At 37.2% G+C, this 24,961-nt stretch overlaps 1 protein-coding gene across 1 annotated transcript; it reads left to right on the top strand.

Moving 5' to 3' along the window:
- The first annotated feature begins 12,248 nt into the window (after positions 1 to 12,248).
- Positions 12,249 to 12,647, top strand: LOC146004888 (protein GVQW3-like). The gene has a single exon (XM_083143914.1). It carries the CDS (start codon positions 12,249 to 12,251, stop codon positions 12,645 to 12,647), a length of 399 nt encoding a protein of 132 aa, XP_083000040.1.
- Positions 12,648 to 24,961: the final 12,314 nt, after the last annotated feature.

Genomic DNA, 24,961 nt, shown 5'->3' with positions numbered 1-24,961 from the left:
TTGTGCTTTCTGTGTTAGGTTTCTTGGCCTTCGATCCAAAATTCACGCAGTGAAATAATTTTGTGCTTCTTCTGTCTAGCATTGATCTGTTAATTTTCTAATCTAACTGCACATCTATGTCTTCTTCCATTTACTTAAAATTTTCAAGGTAACGTAAGGAAATATTTAGGAAGCTTTCCTCTTGAAAGACTGTGCATTTTTAAAAATGGTACTATTGTCGTATGAGGGAAACACTACGAATCATATATTTCGGACTTCTTCACATTATGAACGTGTTCTTTTCGAATGTGGAACATTTCCTAAAGTGAAATAATGCATATCAATGTATATTTCTTAGATTTACGAGTATTGACTGTTACTTGTTATTTCGATTCTGTAATACATTATGGCGGGCGATAGCATACTGGTTGTAATGTTATCCAGACACCTATAAAGTATATATTTTGGACTTTTTTAGATTTCTAACGTAATATTTTCGAATGCGGAACATTTTTTAAGGTGAAATAATGCATTTCTAAGATAATGTCTATTTCTATATATTTACATTTACTTCTTTTTACCGGCTTGTTTAAAAAATTCATGCATTCTTCTGTACAGTGGAAAATTGATCTTGAAGATATACTCAGATAAGTATCCCGTGAAATGGTATTTCTTCCGTCCGAAAACTGGGATTGAATGTCGAACATTACGCCACGCTCTCTCTATATTCAGAGAGTGAACAGGAATGTCTTCGTTCATCATTCGCTGCAGATTCTCTTGATGTATGTGTCCACTTGCCGGTGTATCGATGAACTCCTCACTATGGTTAACTCTCAGGTGTCTGTAGCCTGCTCCTTGTAAGTTGACATATGCCTTCCAGCAATCGGATATGATAGTTGTTCCAGGAAGGGTGAACTTGCGGACGACTTCCAGCAGAGTTTCATCGCTTCGGTTTTGTACAGGAACCATGAAAATGCGTGTAGCGTTCCCCCTCTCGATTCCTCCAAAAACCCACTGCCCGTCAAGAGGACGTGCACGTCTATTGATACATTTCTTCGATTTTCCAAATTTTGCTTCATCAATTTCTACAATGACTCCGCGACCTCCTATTGGGGATGAATTAGCAATTACCCATTCCTCACACACTTGCCTACAGTGATTCGACCAGTCCACAACTGTGTTTGGGCCCATGTCTAGTTCATATCGTATGAGATCACATCTTGGGTAAGGCAAAAATAGCCACATATTACAAAAGATCCACAGGGAAATCTTTTGAATTTCAACCTTCCACGTCCGTGTCCGTAGACTCTCTTTGTACTCATATACATCCACTTCCGATCTTGTCCTATGTGCAGTTTGCATATACTTCCACATCTTCCTCATTCCATTTCTTCCTTCAAAATCCCGTGTTGAATTACAAAATCAACAACATTTTCAACACCTGGCAACAACTACACCGCGCATCCTCTACACGTCATCTTGAAGCGACACTCGCTACGGGGTTCACATCATCTTACCCAGGGAACAATGTGCTCTCGTGCAGAAGTGATGTTCTAGTGAAAACACTGCGAGGCTGAAACACTGGCTACGGGGTTGCATGATCTTAACACACGGAACATTGAACTCTCGTGCAGAAAGCTAAAGGCAGGAGCAGAAACAGCGTGTCGGACAGAGATTTTCGCAGAAAACAACACGCATTCACATTAAAATGGATCAAATCTACATTCAGGAACTTCCAAAACGCTCAAGAAACTGATTTCCGTAAGTATTTCTCCTGTAAATTTGAAGGAATCCGTTTCCCTCATACGATAATGTTACTTTAAAAATAATTGTACTGTACAAAAATATGCATTCCACGTTCAATGAAAATTGAATTTTCTACATAGATTGTATCTGGGGAACCTATCATTATTGGTGAGGATAACTCTGATCATGTTTATGTAGAAAGGGAGAAGATTTGCCCTACATAGAACATAGCACTGACAGTTGGCTGCATAATATCCTCTGAATGTACGTATTTTGAACTTAATATATAGTGCAATGACGAGAACGTTGTTTGATTTCTTGCAGGAATATGTGCTGGAGTTGTGACCACAAAACTGCTGAGATAATTCCTAATTGCTTCGTTTAAGTGCAATGTAGTGTCGAAAGAAATAAAGTCCCCCGTGGCGAGTAGTTAGCATATTGCGCAAATTACACACGTGGTTGCGTCTATTGGTGTAGGTTTTCTTTCACGCAAGTACATCCATCATTAATTTTTCTGCATTTAGCAGAATCATTCGTTCCGTTAACTTTTATCGACTTGAGTGTATGAACATATTCTGATTCACTATAACTTCTTAATCAAATAAGAAATATATGCATTCTTTGCGTCAATTAACATATTTGGGGTTTTGTGTGAACCTTTTATTTGGAGAGTGGATACATATAACGAACCAAGCGACATCTGTAGAGAGAAAGTTCCGTAACTGAGATTTATTCCTTCCCCTGTCCTTATAAAGTATTATTTTCATTAATTTAGTTTCACCTTCATATAGAATCAGTATTCGTGTTTCTGACTCTTAACGAATCTGTTTACTGAGAACAAAATTGTAGTTTAAGAAACTAACATAAAGTTAAGTTTGTATTATAATTATTTACAACATTCATTTCTTAGTTTAGTACAAATTGCATCAAACTAACAAAACGTCCTGATGCCAGATAGTCAGTCCTTATGTATATAATGATGCCAGACGAAAAAAAAATAAATATGTACACTTCGCAACATCTTATTTGACCGCCCTGAAAAAATTCAAAGTCCGGAATTCGTAAATTTGGCAGCATAGCACTTCAGAGCCAAATAAGAGTAGCCAACTTTGCAACATTTCTTTTTCCTGAATGAAAACGCTCGTGATTCTTTTTTCATTCTTTCACAATCCATAAAGTAAAGATACCCTAAAGCAGTAATAAAATATATGAGTAGACAAAAAAATGTTAAGTAGAAATACGAATGTTGAAAATATTTCAAGATTCTTAGTTTTGAATTTGAAAATAGGAAACTCTATATGCATTGTGAAACACTGAACTGGTTCTCATCCACCTGGAAAGAATTGCGGTCACATTTGAATGCAAGAAGGCAAATTTATGATGATTTTATGCGAAATGTGTAGTAAAGATATCTTGCACAACACCAAACGATTCTGCAAAGTGTGTCTTTTCCTTTGTTCTTGGCGAAAAATAGTTCGAAACTCCGGCAAAGGTTGCTTCAACTGAGATTAACGTGTTTTACTGAGCTTTCTGTTAGCAATCTACTGGAGTAGTTGGTTAGATGACAGCACTTTCCTTTTTTGTACTGTTTTCGTCAAGATCGAAACATCGTAGGTTCAAATCCCACCCTTTCCTTATTATTTCATCCTTTTTATTAACCGAGTACGAAGTGTTCTAATAACGTAATATAATATTATATGATATTTCTGGAAATATTTATGCGATGCATGCTCAGTGGCGGCGATTGGCTTACAAAACTGATGGGTAAAGGTGGGGGGAGCGGGGAGGGCAAGGACAGTTTATTTCCCTCGGTAGATAATGTTTAGCATAGTGCTGGGTCATCTGCCCCTCCACACTCCATAATCGTCGCCTCTGTGCATGCCTCAAGTAATGTCTCTACTAATCTTTCAGTGATTGGCAGGATTTTAGGAAATACTTTTCCTTTCATTCAGCTGTTATAAGTTAACACATAATACAAACTTACATGTCAACTTTTTGCATCCGGAAATGCTGGACATAAATCGCATAAATATCAACGGAAATATCCAAGAAACGTAGATAAGCATTCTCGTCCAAAGCCGTTTACTTCCCGAAATAGATTTCGCAAAGAAGTAGGTTTGAACCCATGACCTTCCATTCCATAAGCAAACGATCCCCCTACACCAAACGGTTCACGTTATTTTATCCACTCGGTTCGGATTTCACTTTAAACTGTACGTCCAGTCCCGATTAACCTTACTATGCATAAAGTTGACTTAAAACACCAAATCAACCAATTCATCGCCTTTCAGAGTGTGCCTTCTATGATACTGTAGTCAGCCAGCATCCGAAAATACAGTTCTGCTTCGCGTATACCAGAGTGTAATTGCATTTAATATTGTGACTAATTTTACTTTAAAACTACAGATTAAAGCGATAATAGTGTCCAGAAAAAGAACCTCAAAGTAGATATTCACACAAAGTATTTTAATCCATTGCCAAACATTTCAGTTAAGAATAATATTATGCGTTTCCATTGACCGTATTTTCGGTGGTGAATTAGCTAAAAGGCCCACGTCAAGAAATCTAAATATGTAAGTTTTACTAGTAAATGGATTTAAAGTGCACGAAACAACAGGGGAGGAGAAAAATAAACCTCAAGAATAAGTAAAAATGCAACAAAAACTGTTAAAAATACTGACAAATAAACTAAAAGCCAAAAAAGGCCGAAAAATAAAAAAAAATGAAAAATAGAAAGTGTTTTCCGGCCCTAACTGAAGGGAAACGGACGTGATATCAGGTTTAGCATTGTTTTTAAGGGTCAGAAAAAGATTTGATTTTTCATCAACTTCTGGACCCTGATTAGTAATTATGACCATTGAAAAAGTTGGAGGTAGCTTACTTAAAATTTCCTTTCTGAGGGATCGTATCGCCCATATCTCCACTTCATAATAAAGAAAAACATCAAGTTCATATTTCGAAAATGACTTGGAGTTTTCCACCACGAAAATATGTATTTCAGAGTTTGAAGTTCGTTAGTATTATCTTTCAAGGTTTCCATTGTTTTAATTTCACACAATTTTATATTTCATACGTTCCTCTCTCTTTTCATACAGTCTTTGGAAAAAAGCTGAAGTTTCTTGTCAAACGGGGTCTGGTTCAAATGACTCCATTTCGCTCTCCTGTTCCTACTTTCAACAAACAACAAAATACTTCGTAACTAAACGATTGCTTGTTCAAAACACGGAAGTTTTACACAATTTACAAAATATGACAAAACGCCAATAGACATGTTCATCATTTTTTCCTTCCGCGTTTCTCGATTTTATCTGAATTCGTTTCCTCATGAAAATTGCCATGAGGATTTTTATAGACATGACATTATCTGTGAATTGGTTTCTTCAAACTGGTAACAAATTTTAACAATAGTTACCTGGAGAAGAGGTAGCATGCTTGATTCTTACGAGGGAGGTCGTAGGTTCGATTCTCCACCTAGGCAGGATTTTTTTCAGGAGTATATCGTTGGGTGCGAGACCTACTATAACGGTTGGGGATACGTCGGGCTGACCCCCCGACTATTCCAATACTGGTTGAAGATCTCCAGGCTTAGAGGTGACGAAGGAAAGCGTGGGAGGGAGACCGGAAGTCGGTAAGTATGCCTAGGCCCTTCATGGGCTGTTGAGCAACGGATTATTTATTTTTTATATTGTTGGGTGTAAAGTTTATCCACCGTGATAAGAAGTTAACATTGGTCTCTGTATTTCACGAGGTGAAAGGAAATAGTAAGAGAAAGTTATTTCGATGATAGGAGGAAGCCACATGCCACGTGGAATGCGCAGAATTAAGTTACGTAGAGCTAAGTCTGTAATGGGGGTTTCGAATATTGCAAAGTTAGTGCGGAAAGTTTGTTATATCTGATACTCGTACTTCCTGTTCAAAGAAGACAAACATTTTAGATACAAAACAGTGAGGAATTAACGATCATTATGAGGTTTTGAATTTTTTGTTTGTCACTCACTATATAAATACTTATTAGTAGTTTCTTATCGAATCGGCCATCGTCGCAATAACAATTTACTTATGTTAATTAGCGATTTACTATTAGTTTTAGACAGATGGTAAGATGGTGGTTTGGGGATTGACAACAGTCATCACGAAGGAACGGACATAAAATTACCAATCTTAGCAATGTGAACTCATTAAACGCTCTCCTTCGTTGCAGTACTGCACTACATCACTACTTAACATAACTGTGTATCTTTTTTTAGTATATCGAAATCAAATAATCAATATTTTAGGTGTCAGTGAAGAACAAACAATACATAACTTAAATAACATTACATTTTGCATCCTGAATACATATATGTGATTTGTGAATTAATCATGGTGTGTGTGTTAACACAACATATGAACAATAACTAAAAAGAAAAGTTTTAACTTTAAATACTAGAAATCTCCAACTTCGAAGGGGAAATATGCGTAGAAGGGACGTCCCTCAAGTGTGCATTGGATTCATTTTTCAAATATTCTAATATGAACGGTATCTGTTCAGCAAACAAAAAAAATGAAAAAAAAGAAAGAGGAGAGGGTGGGATTTGAACCCGCGACCTTTCACGCTTCACGAAAAATAAGGATAGCACCGCTTAAACACACTTCTCTACGTTAACTTAATGACGTGATACCCTTAAAAATATCTTGACGTTTATGAAGACTCCCACCTTCCTGTGTTTCAAGCACATTTTCTCGACAAGTCGTGTAAAATATATGTTTTTGAGAACTGTTCGATATTATGCAAGATATTGTAAATAAAATGTCGCATCAACTCCTCACAAATTTGCTTCTTTCTGCACAAACGTGATGGAAATTTCCTGCAGGTTGAGAAAAACTCTGTTCAGTGTTTCAAACCCGCCAGTTTTCAAGTCGAGCAAGCAGAATCGTAAATATTAATAGAAATAGATAGAAATAGAATTAAATACGAGAAAAAATAATTTACATGGACAAAACGTACTGATTCACAAAATACCTTAAACAAAGAAATAAAAAAGCAGACTATTAATTAGAATGTGTGGTTTATATAATAAATAACCAAGCCTTAGATTTATGATTGGCATTCAAACTATATAAAAAGTTAATAAATTAGAATTATGACAACAAATACATTCTAATAATCTCTTTATCACTATTTCTTCCCATTATTTTCCATGATATTCTACAATTCACAGGTATACAAATATTCATGAACTTTCTGCTAATGTATATTTGTCAGTCTTATTTTCATAATTTGGACCCACTGAACATTAATATGACATTGGGTTTGCTGTAATGTCAGTTTTTCGGATGATATGCGCCGATTATTATTTTTTTTATTCAAAGTGCAACGTGTTGCCTATATGTCATATGTATTATGTAGAAAAACTTAAAATTACAAACACAGTACTGTCAGTATCCAGTTAATTTCATATATGAATTTCATGAACAGTATAACAATGAAAAATAGCTAATGCAATACAACGAAATGAACAGAATACATTAATATTACACATCAGTCCCGTCATTTAGTTCATCTTATGTGACAACATGCTCAAGAGTGAATATTTGTTTTTCGTTGTCTTTTTGGGAAACACTCCTTTCCCCTTCGTCACGAACTAATACCCAAATGTAATTACCCATCATGGCACAGTCCCGTCTTCCCTGGTATTTGCTTTCCATGAATTGAATGTCCTTCTCAAAGTGTTCGCCGTGTTCTTCGCTTATCTCTCCTAAATTCTGCCAAAACAAATCAAGATGCGAATGAATCATGTGTAATTTTACAGATATTCTACAGCCCAGTGCTGTATATCTATCAATTAGTGTCTTACCTTGATCGTCAAGAGTTTCACTTTTGTTGTGGACAAGAAATCCCTTCACCAAGTTTTGGAAGGCCTTCCAAACATTTATTTCTAGCTCGGTCATATTTTGCTTAAATCCATTACTATTTAACATGAAACAAATCTGTGTCCTGTAAAAATGCCACCCACAATTTTTGCCTCTGACAGCATAGGAAGTTTCTTTTGATGTACTTTAGAGCAGCTGACTCACTATCCAATGTTGTCACAAATTGTTTCGCCAACCTCCGTTTAATATGCAGCGTTGGTAGGGGAATCTTCTCTCTGGGCACTAAAGCTGCACTTATCACATTGTGTTTTCCTGGAATTAGCTCTGTTCTTTCAGGCCACAGAGTTTGCTCGTAATGTCCCAGAGACAGAGAAAACAAGAATACTCTGTATACCCACTTTGTAACCCAAGAAGAAAATTAATTATTTTGAAATCACCACGTATGTGCCACTGGTGTTAATCATAGGAAATCATACTCTAGGAAAGAAAACTTCAAAATTTTTAATTATTTTATCGGTAATAATATCATCAAACATGTGAAATTCATGAAAGATCTGGGCATTATTTTGGACAGACGCTTAAAATTTGAAGACTATATTAATCATATCATAAATAAAGCAAGAAAGCAATGTACCTTTATTATAAAAAATGGAGTTGTTCAAACAACTTACAATTTCTAATTTTAATGTTTACAACTTTTGTCAGACCTATAGTGGAATACAATATTCCGATTTGGTATTACGCATGTAGTGCTAAGATGAAACAATCAATATAAAAAATACACAACAGATTTATCACATTTATATATTACAAATTCAAGTTATTCAAATACTATTATGAGTATGATACAACGCTTCTCCCCCCGCAAAAACTACACACAGGGGCTACGCAGAGCCCTACACAAGGAGCTACACAGAACCTTACAAGCAAGGGGGAGTGAGGCAAAAGTCTACACATAAGTGCTAACTTCTTACCAGTCGTTGAACACAGATTCTAGATATCTCAGGGCTTGCTGGGTGTAACGTGAATAACAGTGAAGCTCGGAACGAAAAATATGAATATGCTTTTTGAGTGTGAGTAAAGATCATTTAGATATTACCCAAACAGTGAATACAAGGTATTTACGTAAATATTGTGTTAAATGATAATCAGTTTGACCCGTTAACAAACTTATTACATGACAAAATAATTTACTTTACATTTACTCTGGTGGTTGCATACAATTTTAGCTCTGATAGATTTCAGTTAATTACCGTACCAGTTGGATCCAAATAGCCAAAGTTTATCTCAGTTAGGGACCTTCTGTTTCCATGCCACGTGACAATTTTACTCAACTTACACACTAATAATAATAATAATAATAATAATAATACAAACCTTAGCCCACATAGGAACAGCGCGCTACTCTACTTTAACCCAGTTAGGGTTTCCCACTTGATTCAAATACGTGAGTCCCATAATGTGCTAATAATTACCAGGGGCCCATAACCAATTAACCGTTAAAAGGGTCCAACGTTATTACATTAAAGAAAACGCCACGTGACTAAAGAAGCAACTCACTTTAAAACAGAGATACAAACCGTACGTTCAAAATTATCTCAATCTTACTTCGTAAAAATTCCCAAACGTAAAAATAACTAAAATCACATTGCATTGTACCGATTCTATACACAAGAAATATACAATTCTTTATTAGTTCCAAACCAACAACAATGAGAAAAAACATTCTTTGACCGAAAGAGAGATAACATAAATCAATAGCGTCCTTCACACCTTACCATACCACCATCTAACAGTGGGCACTTTACAATGATAACCTGCTGAATCACCTAGAAATAGACAGACTTGATGTCAGAGCTGAAAAGCGAATTTTATCTTATATGGAAGGAATCTTGGAGGGAAAATATATGGTACCAAAGCTCCTTCGTATGATATGGCTTAAGGTGAAATCATACAATTTGAGAGGAAATAGCGAATTATTATGTTTGATAAGAAAAAAAAATAACAATTATTTACTGTATCTCATAAATAGTTATAACACGAATACTGTAAGATAGATATTGATAGCGTTGTTAAAACAATTTCAACTTCATATATAAGGATAATTATTTAAGATCTCCTTTATAGTTCTATAGTTGAAATATAACAATTGTATATATTTTAATGCATTTCTAAATTTCTTGTAGTTATGTTTTGTTTGCTAAATATTTTGAAATGCTCTCTTGTCCAATAATGTGGTTTTGGATGCCTTGTAACCATGTAACATGTAATACTGCTTTATTAAGGCTGAAAAGCAGTTCTGAGCAGTTTAAAAACACTTTTAAATAAATAAATAAAATACAATATTGGATTTTCTCCAACATCAACTTCACACTTGAGTAACTTACCTTCATGTGGATGGAGTACGCGACTGGAATTGAAGGATAATGGTTGCCGTTGTTTAAAAGAATTACCGTCAGACAACTTTTGGAACTGTCCATGAAAAAACGCCATTATTTTGGTTCGTACTGAAAGCCAATTGCACTAAAGAGACCACTTATATCAGAACAGTATCACAGTGACTCTTCCGCAGAAAAAAAGAAAAGAAAACACCTGGTGTCTCTTTCTGTATTTTGTTACAGGAAGGAAGTAGCAAGTTCCACTCCTTTAGCCGTGAAGCTAAAAGTTCAGACTTATTTTTTGGTAAATTCAGGCCTCGAATAAGGTCATCTAGCTGTTTCTGGTTCAGTAAATGAGGTTTCTTGCTATCCTCATCATCAGTAATAGGGTCACCAGAATGGTCCAAATCACTACCTTCTTCCGCAAACGTAGTTTGGATTGGAGGCGATGGTATAGGAAGATCTTCACTGTCAGGAACAGGTGCTCGGGAGGATGGTATATCAAGGTATTGTAGCTGACGCCTGTTCTTCCCTCTCTTGAAATGTGGCAGGTCGATCATGCAAAAGTAACAATCATCATGATGATTTGTAGGTTCCCTCCACACTCGCAGAATCGTAAATGGCATGCCTTTCCTGCTACCACGCAACCAATGTTCCATCGCCGACCTGCAGTTACCGCACGTAACATGTGGAACCCATGGTTTGTCCAGATCACCAACAGCCATTCCAAAGTACGCTTCATATGCTTCACAAAATTTTATCCCTGGTACAATGACATGTTTAACTTGCTCGGGCCCAATATAGTATCCACATACATAACAGAACGAGACTGCATGTAATTTGCACTTCCGACCCGCTGGCATGCTGTTCCATAACAAAGCAAATGAACTTAACGCAGATTAACACACCCAGTCTGAAGTAGTAGACATGGTGGCAAAGAAAAAAACTTGAAACACACAACCACAAGGCCAAAGTAGCAATTCAGGTGAGAGCTTGTATTCTTCAAATTTACTACGCACTGATAAAAACACAAACACAACTAGATAAATCACACAGACGGGGTAGACATGAAGGGTTAGTTTCGAACCTTTACAAGAGTTAATATCAACAGCAACTGTGCTTCGATCTAGCGACTGTAAGAGTAAATACACCCATATTGCTTCAGTGCGAGGAAACAAAACATCCTAATTTCTTTCCAAATGTTGATATTTCGACAAAATTGTTTCCGTAATCGTGATGATGGGTCGAAATCTATAAGAATTCATCACAAAATAACGATAAGCAAAATCGTGTAGATTTATAGATATTTAATATATGTAATTATTCACAACTCTTTGTTCTTGTATGATGAAAGATAAGTTGTTGTTTGATGTATGATTGTATATTTGCTAATCGTATTCTTTTCTTTATGTTTTGTTGTGTAAACCAAACTGCTGTCTGTATTTGGAGGTTTACCTCTGTTGAAGGCAGTAAATAAATAAATATATAAATAAATAGAGCCATAGCAACAGATAAGAAGGCAAATGTTTACATTAACTCTCAAAAGAAGCAATAAAAATTGCATATTTCTCACAGCAATCTTGATTCGTATACTTAAAGTAAATACAAAATGGTGAATATCTGGAATCCTTGCTTATTGCAGCAAACCAAATTAAAATATTAATTTCCAACTGATTTTCCTGAAAGAAACAATAGCGAATGAGGGAATGTAAACAAAGAAGAAAGCAAGAGAGATAAAATAAACGAGCGACAGGAAGCAGAGATAGAATAAACTAGCACGAGATATGATTTGTAATTTCGGTATTATTTTGGAAATAATACGGTCTAAATTGACGAAAAGACATTCACAAGTGACGTCACATGTGGGAGAGAGGGATAGAGTAGAGAAACATATGTTATATATGTGTGTGAAAGAAAGAGAGAGACAGAGAGAGAAGTAAGAAAATAAAAGAAGACCAGTACATAGAAGAAAGAAATTTTTATGGAAATCATAGAGGAAAATGTAAATAAGGAAACGATCAAGAATATGGAAGATGAGCACAAAGTACGGGGGTGTATCCAAAAGTTTTAATTATAATAAAGAAGTTATAGAGATATTTATAGGAAACTTTTTGTGCATAATCAGTGTCATTGCCATGCATACTTGTGCAAATATCAAATCTTTGTCTAACGTAGTTTTCTTTCCAAAGGCTGTAGAAGACATCAAGCTGCATGATGAACAAAATTGAAGCCCGAAGTGTCATAAAGTTCCTCCATTTGAAGGGCAACAACGCACGCCAAATCCACGACGAAATGAAAGCTGTGTATGGGGATGAAACCCCATTATATGGCACGGTTGTGAGGTGGAAGAGGAACTTTCAAAGTGGTCACATGTCCCTGACAGACGAGCCACGACCGGGTAGACCCTCAATCAAGGATGATCTTGCCATGGTGAAGAAAGTGGAGGCCGTTATCCTCGACGACAGAAGATCGACCATGGGAAGAGTGATGGCGGAGACTGGACTAAGTTACGGAAGTGCGTGGAGGATTATTCATGAGGAACTGCACATGAATAAGGTGTCTGCACGCTGGGTACCTCGCTTGTTGACACCTCTTCAAAAGCAAACACGCCACGACTTTTCCCAGCAGAATTTGACTCTTTTCGAGCGGAATGAAGACAATTTTTTTGCTTGTCTCGTCACTATGGACTAGTGCTGGGTATACCTCTACGATCCGGAGACCAAAGAAATGAGCAAGGTGTGGAAACATCCATCCTCCCCCCTCCCAAGAAGGCGAAGGTCCAAAAATCTGCCGGGAAGGTGATGCTGACCGTTTTTTGGGATAGCCGCGGGGTAATTTTAACAGATTACCTTCCGAAGGGCGATACCGCCAACAGCGATTACTACTGCAACCTTCTGGAGAAACTGCGTGATGCATTGAAACAAAAACGTCGTGGCATGATCAGCAAAGGCGTCCGTCTCCTGACCGACAATGCACGCATCCATACGGCCCAAGCATCAGTTGTCGCCGCCCACCGGTTAGGCTATGAACTTTTGCAGCATCCACCTTATTCGCCTGAACTTGCGCCAAGCGACTTCTTCCTCTTTCACGAGATTAAAAAACCACTTCGTGGTCGGCGATTTGACGACAGAGAGGATGTAATTTTCGAAGTGGAACAGTGGTTTTCGAGCAAAGCGGAGAACTTCTACAAAGAGGGCTTGAAACAGGTGAAGAAACGCTGGCAAAAATGTGTGACTCTGCAGGGAGACTACGTGGAGAAGAACTAACTTTGACCACTGCAAGTGACTATTGTATGTTTTTTATTTCCTGGTGATAATTAAAACTTTTGGATACCCCTTCGTAACATAATTATTAAGTAGTGATTCCTTACGTTTAAAATTTGGATGCAAGATTAGAAACATAGACTTGATCTTAGCGACAAACCAAGGTCTCTAGGGAAGAGGATTGTAAGTGTGTGTGTGTGTGAGAGAGAGAGAGAGAGAGAGAGAGAGAGAGAGAGAGAGAGAGAGAGAGAGAGAGATGGTGGGGGAGTTGCCGCTTGGATAAAAAGTTTCATCTTTTCAGGAAATTTTACTTTCAAATGTGAGTTCATTGATTGATTTAGTTTATTTTATTTCCTCTTTTTCCAATTTATGCCAATCGCGAAGATGAGGATGAATGATGACGAGAAGATGAAAGATGAATGGACAATGACAAACACATGTGGACAACACACACCATAGGCCCATAGATGATGTATGTTGGCAATGGTCAAGACACCAGAGCCTCGTTAGTCTGAAAATGTATTGGTGGGTGAAAGTGAGATTGATACTTGGATGTACTACGTACAAGATGCACCCATCGATAATGAAAATGAAAATAATTAAGTCGTATGGCTAACATTGTAAATGATAATAAATTAATAAATATCGTAGGCGTTGCAATTAATCGTTAATCTTTATTTGTTAATGACAAGGAATATAATGTATTTCATAGTATCTCTTTTATTATTATTCTCTAGTGTTTTTTAGAAACAAATAAACATATCTTTAATCATAATCAAGAGAATTATATTTGTTTACTATCCCATAATTATGATAAAAGTTAAGCATTTTTTGTGTTCTTAGATCCATCTACTAATAGCGGTAACTGTGTGTGGGGAGTACTTGAGTTCTCTGCTCCGGGATCCCCATGATTCTCGCTACGCCACAGATCCTTCTCCATAACAAGATAATAGTCACAACTGTAACACAAATATTCCCATCACACTTTTCAGATGCACATTTGTTTATCATACAAAAGATTCATGAAAACACACAAGATATTATCGACCAAACTTATTATCAAGAACAACTTTAACGATATTTAAAATATATTAGTGTTATAGTTTTTCTTGTATGTACGCATTGCTTGCATTATATAATTATTTTCCTGTAGTTTACGGTTATTACAAGCATAAGAAAACAGTTTTTCTTTGTGACGTTTCAGGAGAACACACGCTCCTTTCATCAGAAATGTATTTTCATTTTGACTAAAGATACAGTTATAACAATGGCTAGTAATTTTTTAAACAAACAGAATCCGTTATGCAGGGTGTCATTTTAATGGCGCCCACGGACCACGGAAACGTATAGAGGACATCAAAACATACAACTTTTCTCAGTAACATTTTTCTCGTTGGTGCGTCGATTCGACGCTACAGTCGTTCAAAAAAGACCGTTTTGCCGCCTGGATGCTGGCAACCAAACACAACGTTAGATCGTATCTGTGACGTCATATCCTGCGGCGAAACAGCGCACGGCTGGATTGCAAGGAACACACACATTTTGTGAAAAGTTACAAACTACCAACCACATTATTAGTTTTAAAACGAAGCGAGAAACGCGTCCAGTGGACCGAACATCATAGCCTACCAGTCAGAAGATCAGCAGTCATCTGAGGAAAGGGGGTAGTGAACCAACGATATGAGAAATGAAAAAAAAAAACATATTCAAAATGAAGTGGCAGTATCGGATATTTTCTCATACTAACATCTAAAATATCAACAACAATACATTTTATTGGACTTGCAGCTTACATGTTCCTGTTTACGCCCAGCTATATGTCAATTATATTTGCAAATCTCGCTGCAAGGTTGATATCTACAGGTTTGTGCCCATATGCCTTTAGGTATTTTTGTGTTTATGACGGAAGTATCCAAGTTTCGTGTTGTTACATTACGGCTAAAACACGTACAACCACAGTGACAATGTAAGGATGAATCAGTAGCGAATATACTGCGCTGTTCACAGTTACCAATTATTACATGTATATTTGGTGCGTAGATAAACACAGTCGTCGGAGAGCTTGTTTTACTGCTACTTATATCCCTGTATTTTAAACCATTTTTGGCACTTGCCTCATAATGACCTGAATATACATTATATTATGTGTTGCTTACCTTTTGAATTTTGAGTTCTTCCATTTCTATTTTGTCATCTGTTTAGTGCGTCACAGACAACTAGTATCAGAAGGACGAAATGGATAGACTAAATTGTAGATGCCAACTTGGTAACTAGATTTGCAAATATTTGACATTTAATATCAGAAAAAATTTCATATGACCACTTCCACTTGAATTCTATTTTCTTTCTACCATTTTTCGTATCGTTTGTTTACTTCCTGTTAAGTTACAGAATGTGTTTGCTCGTTTTGTTTTACGGTACATAATGTGGCTGATTGTAGCTATGTCATTTTTCACAGAATATGTGTGTACCTGGCAACCCTGGAACGCATCGCTTCACTACAGGATATGACGTTACAAATGCAATCAAATGTTTTGTGTGGTTGCCAGCATTCAGGCGGCAAACCGGGCTTTTTTAAACGACTGTAGCGTCGAAATGATGGACCAACGAGAAAAATGTTACTGAGAAAAGTTGTTTGTTTTAATGTCCTCTATACGAATCTGTGCCATTAAAATGACACCCTGTATAATGGATGTTGTCAGTGTTACATTGTTGTAATATAGCAACTTAACTGTGAAAAATGCAGTCTGTTTTATTTTTTTTCAGATTTTTTAAAATTATGAATCCCAAATATCATCAGGTAATTCAAATTCATCATTGTTTTCACAAAGTCTCTTGATGTTTTCTGTTACATTAAATTTTAAAGATGGTGGCTTACTCCATTTGTGAAAAAGAAAACTCCATACTGGATCTATGTTACCATTTTCATTATTTAATTTATTCCAGTGTTATAACCATTGTTATAACTGTATCTTTAATCAAAATGAAAATATATGTCTGATGAAAGGAGCGTGTGTTCTCCTGAAAAAACAAAAAAAGAAAGAAAAACTGTTTTCTTATGCTTGTAATAACCGTACACTACAGGAAAATAATTATATTAGTGTTGCCTAAAATATAGCAAAATGTAATTAACATATTGTTAAAACATCACAAGGCAGGAAATGTACATAACTGTTACATAAAGTTCTTTCAAATGAGACGATCTGATGATTCTGAAAGTCCATCGTAAGATTTTGAATCTTTATCCTCATGTAATAATTAACGTGTAATTTAAGAAGGTATTATAACACCATTAAGCCTTGTTTCCATGATTATGAAAAAATAAATATGCTGACCAAGGCAGTAATTTATTTTATTAAAAACATAATCTAAACGTAACGTTTCAACCTTCTAGCAAGGTCTTCTTCAGACTCTGTATCAAGTACAAAAGTAACAAGATACAAAACCAGGGCATTATATATGCACAAACATTACTCCCTCCAGACTATTAGAAAGTTATTATGGAACTTTCTAGCAGGTGGCTTTCCCTTCTCAACTGTACTTTCACCTAAAATGCTAAACATATTTACTTCCATATAGAATGTGGTTGGGATTTATATCTCACGCTCTTTTTCCTACAGGAAGAGAGGGAGAAGCATCTTAGGAATAGCGAAGAATGCAAACAAGAAAAAGGAAAACAGAGAGGAGGAAGAGGAAGGGATTATCTAGGAAGTAAAATGTAAATAATGTCAGAGTGTGTACAAAGGAGAAACGAAAAAGAAACTGAAAGACAGGTTGAAACAACATAGGGATGATGTACGACTTAAGAGAGAGAGAAATGCGATATTTAAACACAAGAGAGAAACAGGCCATGACATAGAGTGGGAAGAGGCTAAGCAGATAGGAAGGGAGAAGAGAATGCTTGTGAGAAAATAGAAGGAAGCCAAGGAAATAGAGAAGAAAGGTGAAGAAAACACAATGAACTGGAATGGAGGACTGAAGTTAAGCAAGCAATGGAAGAAGGTGTTAGAAAGAGCGGAAAGGACAAGAGAGAAAGAGGAGAGGAGAAGGAAGAAAAGTGAAGGAAAAAGAGCTTGAGATATAAAGCCCAAGCATTCTATATGGAAGTTAATATGTTTAGCCTTTTAGGTGAAAGTACAGTTGACAAGAGAAAGCAATCCGCTAGAAAGTTCCATAACAACTTTCTAATAGTCTGGAGGAAGTAATGGTTGTGTGTATATATAATGCCCTGTTTATGTACCATGTTTCATTTGTACTTGATACAAAGTCTGAAGAAGACTTTGCTAGGAGGTTGAAACGTTACGTTTAGTTTATGTTTTTAATAAAATAAATTACTGCCTTGGTCAGAATATTTATTTTTCCTTAATACGGTATATATATTTCTTTGATTTTTATAGTCCAGTTAGGAAAAACATAAACTCCTAAATGTTCGATAACATGTTTAGAGAAAGTACAATCACAGACGTTATGAGCGAGTATAATATGTGAAACGCCTAAAATGGAAAACCGTAATGTAACATCAGTATTTGTAATAATTTCATTATAAACACAAATTCGCTGTGGGTCACCAAATTAGATGCACTTATATTCACATCTTCTTTTGCAAGTTACAAGTAAAGAAGCAGAGTTCGTTTTTATCTGCTTCCGTAACTTCAGTTCCACCTCGTTAAATAAACCAACTTCTATTAAAAAAGAAGTTCAATAGTTTTAGTCATGCAATGACTCATCTAGAACGAACATTGCCATATCTATATTTAACGAAAAGGAAGAATGGCCTTACGAAGATGAAATAGAGTAATTCAAAGACACTCATCAGACTGGCTCCAATGAAGAGGCCAAACACTCCACCCAGTGAAACTGCAACACAAGAGAATAATAGTTCATTTATAGGCTACACACACGCACATACATATATTTCTTTTAGGGGCTCTCTCTACATTACTCTAAACCATTCTCCTTGGCGGAGTGGTTATCACGGCACGCTACAATGCCAAGGGTTACGGGTAGTAATCCCTGCTATCGCATGGCTGTTGTATTTATGAGTTTCCTTCCATCAATTTCATCATATCATCACTCATACTCATCTTAGCGATTAGCCAAAAGTTTCAGAGAAACGTTGTAAAATAAATCAATGAATGACTCTAAGGTGTGGTACTCATGAAGGTGTAGTGAATAACATTGGTATTTGACGTGCCCTTTCTCCTACTGTGTGGCTAATCGCGACAGACTGGCATTTGTATAATAAGATATAATTACTTCTTTATTTTTTTAAATTCTTTCATGTGTTAAATTATTACCTGTTAAAAATTATTCGGCCTGTTTCTCAATTTCATAAGTTCTGGTAATATGTATATGAACATTAATGTCTCTTACGTGCGTAGGTGTATTTTGGTGTGTATTTCATGAATATGTACACTTCCGTTTTTCGGATTTTTGAAGTTATGACCGTTCGGATAGGTAGGAGGGTTGCTTCAGAATTTTCTTTAATAGTTTCCGTCCTTATTGTTGACTCTATTAAGGACTAGTGGAATCCTGGGCGGCGACAATAGTTCTAGTGCAGTTCTGCTAGGCGAGAAAATCTTTGTTGAAGATTGAGGCTGGGATAGTCTTTCTTGCAAACTTTACTGGTACAGAAAATAATTTTCATAGTCTTATGAGCTGTACCAATGAGCAAACGGGGATATCTTATTCGCATGCTTGTTTTTTCATATTACGGGAGAGTCAAATAAAAATCTTAAAAGTCCGATAAAAATTACATGACAGACTATATACACATCAAATTTACATAAGGTGTCAACTGTTAATTACAAAACGACTTCAAGAGTACAATACTGATCAAGTGAGCAGAAAGATATCGCCTCCTTCACACATATTCACAGTGACTAGCAGTGGTTTCTTGCCTTCTGGAAGCTTAAAACTTATATGAATTCTCTGTCAAATGACAATTCAATGTCCCTATGCATGGTTAACACGTCATTAGGCTTACGAATGGAGGGAAAAGTACGAGAATGGTTTCAGTTTTCTGTCAGATGGTGGAAAGACCTTCGCAATGGGCCATAAGTGACCGCGTGCATCCCAACGATTCTTCTTCCCGAGAAATAGTCGTTATTGAACAAGTTCTTCAAAAGTCTAAAATCACAAGAATTACTTTTAAGAACTGATTAGAGAAATATTGGAATTTCATTATTTTTCAACGGAATTATCCAAACTAAAGTTCAAATCACAAACCCTGAGACCTTCTGTAAACAAAACCACCTGCATGCAGAAAGCATTGCAAACTCCTCATAGAAGTAAAATAATCCACACGAAAATCCAGCTTTGTTACAGGATTCATTACGTAAGGTAAAACAATGGCCAATTTGTAGTATGGGATACGCTGCCGCAAATGACGTCTCACTTTAAACCCAATGCTCTATCTTTCTTTACTTATTGCTTCACCTTTATGGTTAACTCTTTGCACCAGTAATCATATCCCATAAATTTGGCTTCTTTCTTGCATATGAATTGAATATATTTTACTTGCATTGTTTTAGACAAAATGATATAACATGGTAAAGTATATTTCTGAGAATGATATAGATAGGAGTGTATTTGAAATTTGTTTGTAGATTTTATGTAAATTGTATCTTATGTAAATAACATGATGGGCATAAACAGCCATGTGCATTGCTGTAAGTCCAATAAATATATTGATGATGATGATCAAAACAAGACAAAGAAAGTTCGTAAATTTATTGCGGTCGGAAACTTTGACAAGCATCGTAATAACGATTTTTGTTCCGCCATATATATTGCACTTCGTAAAATAACTTGGTGACATGGCAAGGCAAGATAAGTGTGAACATTTTGTAGTAATATGCATTGTAACTTTCAATGAACTGTGTACATCATGATATTTTATAACATTGGTTGTTTTCTAAAAATAATGATGTGAACAGCAAGGAAGTAGTGCAACTTAGTAATATTGCCTGACTTATCCTTAGATAAATAACATGCCGCGTTCTAAGGGTGCGGGAAGGTCTCCATGTTCTCCGAGCTTGTTTTCAAAGCACCAGCAAGGTAAGCCTTTGAAAAAGGGAGAGAAACAGATTCTACTCAATATTTATGTAACGTTCTGTCAGTGGTATCCTGAGAAAGCAGTAAATGAAGTGGTCAAGTTGGTATTCCAGTGCAGTGGTGTGTCAGTGTCTGCAGTTTTAAGGGTTATCAAAGAGAGAATGACCGGGAGAGTAACAATGTATGCGGCTGCATATTCGTCTGATGTTTTGAGAGCGGGTTCTCACGTTCAGAGGCTCATATATAAAATGAATAGGTGCGGCGAACTATGAGTGTAACAGCACATGTTTGCGGTTATGAATCAGCTGACGCGGAGTGATACATGTAATCGGTGAGACCGTTTGTTTATAGAAGGTCTCAGGGTTGGTGATTTACGCTTTAGCAATCGTATGAAAGTGAAAATGTTGTCAAATATGGTGGATTATTATGAAATGTTCCTCTATTAAAGCAAGTTATTTTGTGCTGTGAACAGACTAACTAACTAACTAACTCTCTAGCCTTCTTAAACCCGAAGGTTCACGGCTGCAGCAACACAGGCCTTCCATCTTTCCCTATCTTGATCAAGTTCTGTATACTCTTTTTCATCCCTACCGATTTCCCTTAGGGATCATATGATCCATATTTTTGTGTGACGTCATCAGTAGAAAATGTGTCACTAATATATTTATTTTGTGAAAGAAAGCGTAACCTCCTTGTTATTCTATGTAATATTGCGCCTTATTAGTAATTTATATCTTTTTTTAATGTTTATTGTATTTTATGCTACATTATGGGTAATTTAATGTATCTTCATGTTTGCGAGAGTTCACTATACGAATTTGTATTTCTAAACATGTATAGATGTCAGTTTTCTTGTAGTATCCTTTTGTAGATAGTGAGTGATTCATCTGTACTTTACTCTACCAACCATTCTACGTTAAATAATAAAGCTAGCCTAAGGAGTAATTTGGAAATAAAAGGCTAAAGAGAAAATATTGGCTCAGTTATCATTGCATATCTCTTGGTGTGGTAGTTCGGGGCGCAAACTAGGTCTATGTGATCATAGGCTTGCCGATAGCCACGCATTGAGTTTATGCGTTTTAGTTGAATCAATTCATCGACAAAGCGAAATCCTCGCCTTCGTCTCAAGTATATTTGCACTATAATTACAATAAATAAAGAATAAAACCTTTCAGTTTATACATACTGCAGTAATGTGGTTTTATTTCTCTGTGCTGTAAATATTGTCTTTGCCTAACACTAAAAATGTACCTGAGAGGAGTCTGTGTACTTCACCGAGTCTCATCGTTCACCGCTGAGTATTATTAAGTTAATATTAATAGTATAATAATACGACGCATACGTCAGATTTCACCAGGAACGTACCAAGTGGCAGCTCAACGTGTTGGCTCGATTTTGTAGTGTACCAGGGCAAGACAATTGTTTAAAGTTGAGATTAATTGTGCAAGATCACTGAACTTTCATATTTATTGAAAAGCACAGAGTTATTTTGTTTCGATATGGACAAGAAGCATTTGCGTAGCGCAAATAAAAATCTCAATTCGAGTTCAGGACTTAATGTTCCCGATTGTTGTCGGGACATTGATAAAGATAAAACCACATTTGTGTGCAAGAAATGTACAAAGCTTCTACATTTTGAATGTTGTGGCCTAGATATTCGAACTGAAAGCCACGAGTCTACCGGTTTGGTTTGTAAAGATTGTGAATTATTGTCTACGGATAGTTCATCTGATCCATTAAATATGTTCAAAGCATTAGAAGCAATGATTGAAGGAATTAGCAATGATATTAGTAAACAGTCTGAAGCACTGAAAGCTGATATTAAACAGCAAGCTGATTCCATTACCAGCTTGAAAGCCGATATCTGCAAAAAGTCTGAAACATTGCAGGCTGATATGTGTAAACAGTCTGAAGCACTGAAGGCTGATATCTGTAGACAATCTGACATATTAAAGGAAGATATCCTCAGACAATGTGCGTTGCTAAAGGATGATATCGGTAAGCAGCACGATGAATCTATAAAAGTATTAAGAGCTGAAATAGGCGAGATGGCCTGTGAGATTCAACAACTGAAGTCTGAGAAAGAGGAAACTAGGGCTCGATTCTCTGAAGAAATCCGGCAGGCTAGAGAGATAGACTTTGATGACTTCCGGCGCAGCTTGGCAGCCGATGTAAATAAAGCCACGGAAAATGTTCGCACAGATGTGGAGGATATTAACTCGAGATTCACTGGAGAGTGCAATAGGATTATCGAAAAACAGCTGACAATAGAACAGATGTTGGCCGAGGCCGAGACTGACAAAATACAGTTCCGGGCTGAGGTCCAAGAAAATATTAGTCAGATTTCAGTAGTTGTGTCTCAAAGAAGCAAGGACGTTGAGGAAATAAAAACTCAAGTAGAACAACTTACGAATCAGTTAGAGACCATGCACGTTACCCGCCAAACGGAAACAGAAACTGGATCTCGAACAGCTGGTCATCCGGCTGCAGTTGCTGAGAGTGCAGCGTTGCCAACCATGAACATTGAAATAAATGAAGCGATGGACAGAGCCGGCGGAGAGAGAACTAGAGAAGACAAACAAGTCTGTCGCCCACGAGTTACTGCTGATTCAAGAGATAATGAAGTGGCGTCTGCTGTTCCACCTACCTTTGGTCTTTCGGGCGATGACAGAGGTTACAGAGAGCGTGAATCTCGCAGGGCCCGGCACAGTCTTTATGAAGAAAGGACAAAGAGGAAACGTCTTGAAAGGAAGAAAGATCGCAGTTCCTCCTCTTCCAGCACGAGCTCTGACTCTCAGTATCAAGCAAAAATCAGGAAGCGAACACGAAGGCATGGAAATTCAAGGAGCGGGCCAGATGAGTTGCCGCCAACAACTCAGCTATCAGCAATGACTGGAACTCCAAGGATGGTAGACCTTAATTCCTTGTCGAAGTTCAAGGGAGACCTGGAAGCCCAGAATGCTGAGCAATACTTAAAAGAACTTAATATCAATTTTGATTTAATGCAGATTCCATACGAATACCGATTGGAAATTATTCCTCGGCTTTTCAAGGGCCAGGCTGAGCATTGGTTTCGAGCAAACCAGTTAGAGTTCAAGTCCTATTCTGATTTCTGCCGTCGTTTTCGCAAACAATATGCTTCTGAAGAGGCCAAAGAGAGGCAGCTGACAGCAGTGAGATCTCGCCGATACTTAAAGCAGTCCGGTATGAGCATGGAGGAATATTCCTGGTCTATTTACTCAGCCTACCGCAATCTGTCTGCCCGTTACATAGAACCTGAGATTATGAATTTAATCATCTCCCAGCTTCCATATAGAGCTCGCAGTCTGAGTCTAGCTAATTCTCCTCAAACTGTACGGCAGCTAGCCGACTTTCTGAAAAGGTTCGAGGTGCTTGAGGAACAGGACAGTTGGAAGCCTGTGTGGAATAGGGAAGGGGCAGGCCAGGGAAATGCTCCCAGACAAAATAGAATTGGAAACCAACACCCAGAGTCAGACAAGTTATGCAGAACCAGAGGAATGGATATTCCAATTACAACAGGCGGCGTAATCCTCCGAGAAGTGATGGCAGGAACAACTACGCACGTGGGCCGCGTCGTTCCAGATCTGATCCAGAAGAACATTCCCGTGACTCTTCACGTAACGCCTCTGAACCCAGTAACTTCAGAGCGACGGCGCCTCCGTTTGAACCTTCTGCTTCACGTTTGACGAACGAGCAATGTCAAAGCGTCGACATGACAAGAGACTTTTGTTGGGCACTATCGACTAGTGCTAATCCGAGTGGTATGCAGTCGGATTTAGCCAGTTGCCCAACGTGAATTCTTCGTTCCCGATCACGGTTGGGCTAAAATCTTGGACTTCTCTGGGAACAGATGACACCGTTATAAATAGTGAAGACAATCATCTTTTTGTTGTGCTGACCCTCAATGAAGGAGAACAAAGTTTTGATAGAGCACTACAACAGGCAGTTAGAAAGGAAAATTTACCCAGGGCTCCATTAATTAAGGCAACTGTAACAGGCGTCGAGTTTATTTGTGTTCTGGACACTGGCAGCGAATGTAATCTCATGAGCTACGCCATTTGGAAGAAGATTAAAGAGAAGCTTCCGTCATTGCAGTTACAAACATGTCCAGATGTTAGGCTGACTGATTTCACTGGCAGAAACAAAACTAGAATTGTGGGATGTAGACAAGTATATCTGGAGATTGCTGGAAGAAATTTATTGGAGGACATGTTTGTCTGGAGAGGTCTCGAAGCTGACTTTATTTTGGGCTACCTATTCCTCAGGAAATATGAAGCAGGAATTGACCTACAGCGCGAGACGTTATCCCTCACCGTAGACGGAGTTCCGGTAGAGCAGGACCTCGTGAATAATGGATCTTCGACAGGGACGTATGTAAGAAAAGTCCGTGAAGATTCCCGTGTCGATCAGTGGACGGTTAGTCCTGGCGAGATTCTTCAGAAGGTCAATGCGAATGAGATTTTATGCGAAAGGGGTAGAAGTCAATTGAAAGAAGTCTTATTGAAGCATAGAGATGTATTTTCCGAGAGACCAGGTACTATTAAAAACTTCCAGTGTGAGATTGAACTCACCACCACAGAACCTGTGTATCGATCTCCATATCCCATACCTATAGCAAAAAGGAAACTCCTGGAGGAAGAATTAGAAAAGTGGAGACAATGGGGT

Source organism: Lepisma saccharinum, chromosome 22 (genome assembly GCF_977018435.1).
Source record: "Lepisma saccharinum chromosome 22, izLepSacc3.1, whole genome shotgun sequence".
Taxonomy (NCBI): domain Eukaryota; kingdom Metazoa; phylum Arthropoda; class Insecta; order Zygentoma; family Lepismatidae; genus Lepisma; species Lepisma saccharinum.
The sequence above is the reverse complement of the archived record's forward strand: the minus strand, read 5'-3'. Positions and strand labels throughout refer to the sequence as shown.

Excerpts from the sequence above, each read along its gene's own strand:
- LOC146004888 (XM_083143914.1), top strand. The coding sequence starts at position 12,249 with ATGAAAGCTGTGTATGGGGATGAAACCCCATTATATGGCACGGTTGTG.